Genomic DNA, 8,243 nt, shown 5'->3' on the forward strand with positions numbered 1-8,243 from the left:
AAACATATTCCTCCCCTTCTCCTTCCCTCACCTATCAGAAATTAAATTAAAAAATACTCAAAATCAAAAGTTTTATAACTCCTGGGCTCAGTTAATTCAAAATATCAAAACTTCGCCAATTTAGCTGTGCAAAATGAATTAATATTTGTAATCTGTGTCAAAAACAGCAGACGCAAAAAAGCCTAAGTTGCTGGGCGTCTCTAAATAAAAATTTATTCATTCATATTTTCTAAAGTAGGAATTTTTCAACTTCCATTCTTCAAAGTTCTTCTCTCAGATGAGAAAATAGTTCCCAACTTTTTATTTTTCCCTTACCTACAAATAGTTGCACTGACGAAGCTCTCTCTTTAAATTACAGAAAAGTCAAAAAAAAAATTGGAATTTATCCAAAAATTTCTCATTTTAATGACCTCCGAATTTTTCTAAATTGACCCTCTTCTCTGAAAAAAAAACTATTTTCGGTCCATAAGGTAGGTATAATAGGTAGGGTATAGGCAATTAAAATCAGTGAACAATTTTTGAAAAATCTTTTTTTCTGGGTAACTATTTTTATGAATTCTTCATTTCAACCACCTTTTCAATAAAAAAAATTTTCCTCGATCCTCTTAAATAGGTAGTGTATCTCCGTGACGTAGCATCCCCCTCTTCCTCCCCTCCCCCCTCAAAGTGAAAAAATTCATGATGCCTTGTACGAATTTTTCGAGAATTTATAAGGTTGGAAAAAATTGAAAAAAAAAGAATCAAGTGAGTAAAATTAATAATCAATCTCCATGTCAGAATTCCTTTAAAAATGACCTCCTTTTCAAATATCCACCAACCCACCAAACTGAGGCATTGGCACTCGAAAGTTTCAACTATAAAAATTTTGCTCAATAAGTAGAAGTACTTTCATTTTTTCCTGTGAAATTGGGAAATCTCGCCAGCACCGTTAATTTCTCATCGACAGAGCTGAAAATTTTATGACGCAATTTTCTCGCTCGAGGTTACAAATTTATGTAATGAGAGCAAAAAAAAAAATGTCGAAAAAACCGAGAACATCGTGGGTTGTCCTCCTCGCTCGAGCTAGGTAAAGATTTGTGTGAAGATGGCTTACAGGCGTAGAACTAGCATAAAAGGTAAATGTATGCCTTAATCGAGATAAAAAATTCACGCTTCATTTTCTTCCAAAACAGAGACAATTTTTTTCTAAGAAAAAAGTCTTGCAAAAATTTCGAAATTTTTTCTTATTAAATTAGTTTACAGAATGATAATTTCGTAGGCTGTTTCATATAAGTAAGCTACCACCATGGTGATTATCCGAGAATGCTTTCGGTCCCACGAGGCACGTTTGACGGTAGTCTGCAAAAAGATGAATCCTACGTACGTACAAAATTCTTGGCTAGTGTATTTTTAACTGTATTCTGCAACAGTTTGTATCAGTCTTGTTGATCCGAAGTTACGATTACCACATTTTCCAGCGTATCGACGGCGATAAACCTAATCTGGCACCTTCGCCAACGATTCCACGACCGGATGCAATTCGAAGCGCTATACAATAGTAAGAAAAGTCCAGCCACAAAGGACGTTACTAAAAATATCAAAAATAACAACGAAGACGCAAAATGCTCCATATCCAGCTTATACTCTCTAAGCAACGACAACAGTATGTACAAATAAAGCCATATTTTCGCGTAGCAATACAATATACCGCAATGCGTTTTACGTGCCCAGACGTATCTTGGTATCGACGAAACGATACCATATTTTAATTTCTTTCTGCCGGTATATTTGGTAGAACACAGTTCGCACCGTGTGGCACAACTGATTGATATCCATCTTTCCAAACAACGACTGTGAACAAGTCCAATACTGCCTGCGGAGCATGAAATGAAATGAAAAAAATACCAAATTAAATTAATGCACAGAAATTGGTAACGAACGACAAAAAAAAACCTACGAATCGCGTTTCGAATAATTAATTTCTACCGCATTTTTCTAGTTAGAAAAAAAAAGTACAAGTGAAAGAAAGAGAAGGGTGCATAAATTTTTGTACGAATTGAAAAAAATCTCGTACGCGAAAGATGTAGTTACCCGTATTAGAGGGATGAAGCGTGGATGGAGATTGGCATCGGTATAGCGGGAGCAGGAGAAGAGGGAGGGGAAGTGGGCGCCGGAAAGATCGCTATTATAGAAATACCGGTCGACAACAGTTTTGAAATGTAATTACGCGAAAAAATGTGACGTTTTTGCCTTTTCGTTGAAATTTTTTTACGCTTCTGCGTGTTTTTTTTTCTCTCACTCGACGAAGTGGCATCTTCGTTCGCCAATCGAACAGATGTTCGTTAAAATAGAAGAGTATAGGTTTTCAACCCCCTCCCACTGTTTTTTTCGTATTCCACCTTCGAATACTACGAGATACACGGGACGACGATTCGACGAATCTTCGAAGAGGAATTTTTTTTCTTCCGCTTCGTGTACCAGCCAAGTGTTGTCCTCGGTGTGAGAAGAATGGCTCTAAAATGCTGCAAGAAGATGAGCAAACGTGAAATTGATTTGAAAATGGAAGGTTGTCTTTTTGGTGTTGTTTTTTTTTATTCGTATCTTTTCACATTTTTTTCCTTCTCGAGATGTGTCAAAGATCCTGGCTATGTTCGATACGAAGGATTTTTTGTCCTTAGCTCAGAGATGTTGACGTGTTGAATGACACGAATCGAGATTACTCTGAATTCTACTAGCGTAGGTACATATTACTCAGTACATTTTGACGATGGATGGTGTTGAGAGAAATAATGCGTCGAAAGAGGTAAAATTCATGGCTAAAAGACAAAATATGTGGTGAACTGTGCCTTTCAAGAGACGTAATTTTAAATTTTGAGGCAGAAATTTTGGACGATTTTTGTATCAAAATTTTTAATAAAGAGATGGAAAATGGTCCCTTATGATGGCATGAAATTCTTTTCTCGAGTTTTGGCAGACTCTTAAGAACTTAAAATCAGACCCATTTTCCAAGAAAGATGTCATAGATTTTTTCTCAACTTCACATGATCGATTGACCGCAGTTGAGAACTGTTTTGAAGCCTTCACCACAATTTTTAGATTTTTGGTATTGTGGCCCTCCTCCTCCTTCTCATCTCAATCTCTCTTCCCTTCGAAAAAATAAATTTCGAAAATTAAAAAAATTTGAAAAATGTTTTTAAAATTAATCAAAGGGTTCAAAAGAACAGCACGGCAAATAATTTTTTGTGAACTGGAAAATTTAAAAATCTTTCGAAACCACCATTAATTAATTTGGAAGGTTGAAAGAAAGACATAGATAGATATGTTAGGTACCAAGTCCGAAATTGTACAATTCGGGGTTGGTACAGCCAATTTTGTACCATCTCCGAAGTGTCCGGACCAAGCATGAATATTACTTTTTCATCGGACTTGGTTTGTACAATGCCCGGAGGGTCCGGACAAAGTGTTCGACTTGGTACAATTTGTGTTGTACAAAGTTCGAAATATAGTTTTATAATGAATGAATTCGAATTTTACATCCCTTTATTCCATAAATATTGAACCAAATTAAAGGAAATTTAAAGATGACTCTAAAATACACACCACCAGCAGAATTTTCAGGTGCTGAAATTCATTTGTTGATTTTTGGGGAAATTTTTAAAGATTCAAATATTGCTATGCTCACTAGGTTGGTATGCTTCGACCAAAATTGTGTGATGTGATGTTAAAATTTCCTGACATTTTCAATAAATTGACTCCATTTATATATTTACAATCATCAAAAATATTGAAGAAATAATTAGGTATGCTAAAAATTGACAAAATTTTAAAAAATAGGTAGATAATAGAATTTGCAAAATTGATGCAAAAATTAATGAGTGTCATGTGATGAGTTTTTGAAAAATCTAAACTGGCTCATCACAAACAGTAGATCTAAGTTGAATATTTCAGAAACAAAGCTCCTCAGAAAAGAATGAATCACTCTAAACTAATGAGAATTTCATCCTCTAAAATTTTGTTTCTTTTCATTTTTTTTTTTTTTTTTTGCAGGAACATTAGTTTTCTTCAAATTATCAATTGAAGAGCTCTATTCCAAAGTGGGTCAAGTCATTTTCAAAAAAAGCACGTTTTACGGAGATTTTTACTTCAAAAGTGGGTTAAGTGATCGATTTTTCAAAATAAATTTTTCTACAAGCAATTGTTTTATGTCCAAAGAAAGGAAAGGTGCACCGACCTTTGGAAACAGAAGAAATTTCAGCATCAAAAATTTTAATTGAATTTTTGGGGGGAAAAAATGACTTAAGTAACCCACTTTGGAATAGAGCTCTTCAATTTTTTTTACGAAGAATTTCATTTTCCCCCCAATTTTCTCATTATAATTGTACTTATGTAGGTATATCACTAGTGTTTCAAAAAATCGATTTCCTGGAAAAAGCAAATATTCAACCAAGGAAATAAAGACATTCTAAAATGAAATCGCAGAGCATAAAGTCTTTCATTTGGGCTTTTCCACATCAAATGAGTCAAATTCAGAACTTTGCCATCATTGGCCACCCAAATTCTCCCTTGCAGTAGATGGATTGGAGTTTTTTTTCCAGCAGTCGAAATTTCTCATTATAATGCCCAACGTCAAATTGCTAAGGATCTTTGCAACCTGCAGAAAATCTATATTCAGCATTGCAGCATTTTAAGAGTACAAATCGAGAGTGGTTTTAAAAATATTAAAGTTAGTCGACATTTTTTCAAAGTTAAGCTTTTTTTGAAAGCTCAGTTTTCAAAAGTTTGTCAAATTTTGGAACAATAATTTTAAAATTTGAAAAAAAAATTCAGGAAGCACGAGTAGGTACATTTTTTTTTTGATATGTACCTAACTACCTACATCTACATTATGAACTTGAAGTGATGGTATTGGCGAAACCATTGAAACGCCGAGCTCCAAAATTCTGGTCAAAATGTACTCGTAAAAAAATATCAAATATCGCGTGGCATATCATTTCATACATTTTTGAGAGGTTAAATACGAATATCAACTTAGTGTTTTGATTCGATCCCATCTAATGAGCCCCATTGATCTTCCAAAATTCGTAAAAATTGAAAAAAACGTGTGACATATGGTTTATAGGGTATTCAATTGTGCTGAATTCGAATATCGACCCATTTTTTTATTTGGCCCCTCCAACACCCCCCTTGGTCACAATTTTCTCAATTTTCGGGAAATTGTTGGAGAAGGCAATGGAGGCGTTGGAGGTGTATCAATAAGTACAGTGAGTTGATATTCGTACATATTCAGAGCTTTCAAAAACGTATGAATGCCACACGATAAGTATTTGACATTTTTTTTTTTACATTTTTTTATCCAAACCTTTGGGCCTCTGGTTCCCCTTCTCTCGTGGTTTTGCGAATCTAATCACAAAAAATTCAACCATAAAATCGTACAGTTTTGTTTTTTTTCGAATTTTCAATTTATATGTAGCTCCAAAATTTGTCAAGATTTTGAAAAGTGAGCTTTCAAATAAAGCTCAACTTAGAACTTTTGAAAATTGTTGGCAAATATTTTTGAAACTACTCTCTGCTCTTTCCTGATGATAACGAACCTGTAAAAAAAAAATGCTGAACGAAATTGAAGGACATACATATAGGTATTCAATTTATTACGACAGGCCATCAATAATATGAAAAATTTAGTGGGAAGTTTTCGTTTCATCTCCAACTATTCTCAAAATTGATAAATTCACCCATAAAAAAGTTGTAAAAAGTTTATGTTTTTTGTGGAATAAAAATTTTTTGATAGTGAAAATCAAAATATCTTCTGTAAAAAAAATTCATCATTTTAAATCAGTGATCCAGCTTGATCAAAATAATCCAATTATTTTATTCCTAATTCACCATACACTGTTTGGCCTCTGCACATTTGTAATCTGGAATTTACCTACACCATTAAAATTATATTTTTGAGATTTTTTTTATCATCATTTTTTGATCGTTTTGCATCAGTTATTTTTTCAAACAATTCGTGAATTTTTATTCAACTTTTTTTTTTATCATTTATTGCAATGGGTCATTCCATGCCAAATCGGCGGATTTTAGCACGAGGGGTCTTCGATTTCTTTCAAAATCAGATCATTTGTAGAGGTCATCAAACGATGACGAATGACGCAAACCGGACATTTATTCGATTTTCTTTGACGGAGCTGTGGCGCTTCAAAGTTCTCCAAAATGGCCGAAAATGGAAAATTTCACTTGCAAATTGCTCCGGTTGTACGTGGTATAGAATTTTGAACTTTTTTTCAAATTGTAGTACTTTAATTTGTCGACAAATTGACGAAAAATGCATATATTTCACTCTTTAAAAAAATACAAATTTATGAAAAACAGTATTTTTCGTCAATTCGTTGACAAAATGGGGGGGAGGGGGATTTTTTTCACATATTCGTCTAAACATTGGTAAAATATTTCAAAAATGCAAAAATTTTAATTTTTTAGGTTTCTGATGGTACTTTTGCAGCAATTGTAAAACTTGTAATTTTTTTTTCTCGAAAATGAAAAAAGATGCCAGTCCAATTTTTTGATATGTTATTCTACATAAAAAGGACTAAAACTGAGAATTTTTTCAGAATTTTTACTGGTGGACATCGTGGTTATATTTAAATTATAAGTTTTAAAATCGATTTTTTTAGGTTTTTGAAAGTGGCAACACTGATTTTGACATCACTCGTCGATTACCCTCCCAAAGTACTACAATTTGAAAAAAAGTTCAAAATTCTATACCTCGTACAACCGGAGCAATTTGCAAGTGAAATTTTCCATTTTCGGCCATTTTAGAGAACATTGAAGCGCCACAGCTCCGTCAAAGAAAATCGAATAAATGTCCGGTTTGCGTCATTCGTCATCGTTTGATGACCTCTACAAATGATCTGATTTTGAAAGAAATCGAAGACCCCTCGTGCTAAAATCCGCCGATTTGGCATGGAATGACCCAATGAATTTCGAGTTTTTTGAATCTTTGAAAAGTGAGGGGAATGGGCTGCAAAAATATAGTTGATAATTTCCATCACTTATTTGTATCACAACTCTCATGAAGAGATATCCAAAAACAAGAATTCGCAGAAGCAAGGAAATGAAATGACAGGGAAGAAGAGCGAGAGAGAGTTAAAGGTCGTACACTATTGTCTAATGAGTATATTGACGTGTTGTTGAACGTTTGTGATGTTGACTTAAAAGCGTGGATAATAGCCTTTGTATCAAAAGGAACATCGTCGAATACGGATATTAAATTCGACTGATTACGTTATTGTCGCCGAGAAAACCGTGAACGTTCCGTCGTTGGCCATACTACGAGTTTACACACGGTGACGAAATGGCGTTGATGTTGACATAATAAGGAAAAAACAACGGCAGCAATAACAACAACATCTACCACAGCAGTGGAAACCACCTCACAGCTAGTCCGAGCCTCTTAAAGTGCGGTATCCGTAATGAATTCCATTTAGCTTTTGTAATTGTGGCTGTGGTGATGGCGTTCGTCGACGAGCTAATTTAAATTTGACGACGACGATTGCGAAAGACGAGCTCGAGGCTGTGGCCAGGATTACTTTCTTAAATGACTATACACTGTAAAGGACTATATAATATATAAAGGTAGGCATATCAGCGATGAAATACCCCTACAGCTTTCCACCGATTGATAGGTACAAAATTCATTATTCAACGAAAAAAAATACCAACGTACCTTTGCATTTGCACGGATTTATCACGTAAGATGTGTCACTGGCCGCTGCCAAACATATACGACATTTCGGCCCGGAACCCAAACTAACATCATCTTCAACCTGTTCGTCTTTTTTGCTCATTCGTCCGTCAAACTATCTGCAAAATGTGTAAAATTTCTCGCCAAAGTGGTCATAATAGTCGAGCTAATACCGTACGAAATTGGTTTATTGATATAAACTCTCGTATCAGTTGCCAGGTCGACATTTTCCAAGCACGTATGTGTACAATACTTTTCCGGTATCGAAGACTTGTGTTTTTTTTCTCTCTTCCGCCAGCCGAGTATTTGTGGTTAAGTAACGTACTATACGCCTGCCGCCAAGATGCGGAAACGCGAAGTTTTTATTAAGATTTATGAGCGAAGGCGCCCGATGTTTCGTTTAATTTCTCGGAGGCGTATTTTGTCATTTGTTGAGTGTTTTTTGAACGTGTGCAGAAAGGTACGTGGTGCGTGGGCTGACGAGGCTGATTTTATTTTCTGCAAGGTCTACTCTTACTGG

General features: G+C 34.8%; 1 protein-coding gene across 1 annotated transcript; it reads right to left on the reverse strand.

The window, feature by feature from the left end:
* Positions 1-1,415: 1,415 nt before the first annotated feature.
* Positions 1,416-7,826, reverse strand: LOC135848368 (E3 ubiquitin-protein ligase MARCHF3-like). The gene is made up of 2 exons (XM_065368268.1): positions 7,706-7,826; positions 1,416-1,852 (listed from the first exon to the last, which is right to left on the reverse strand). Exons 1-2 carry the CDS (start codon positions 7,824-7,826, stop codon positions 1,416-1,418), a joined length of 558 nt encoding a protein of 185 aa, XP_065224340.1.
* Between the last annotated feature and the right edge of the window lie 417 nt (positions 7,827-8,243).

The sequence above is a fragment of the Planococcus citri genome, chromosome 5, assembly GCF_950023065.1.
Source record: "Planococcus citri chromosome 5, ihPlaCitr1.1, whole genome shotgun sequence".
Lineage (NCBI taxonomy): Eukaryota > Metazoa > Arthropoda > Insecta > Hemiptera > Pseudococcidae > Planococcus > Planococcus citri.

Bases quoted from the DNA above. Each gene is read 5' to 3' on its own strand.
- LOC135848368 (XM_065368268.1), bottom strand. From the start codon at position 7,826: ATGAGCAAAAAAGACGAACAGGTTGAAGATGATGTTAGTTTGGGTTCC. The intron at 1,853-7,705 runs GTACGTTGGTAT...CATGCTCCGCAG, and splicing joins AAATCCGTGCAAATGCAAAG to GCAGTATTGGACTTGTTCAC.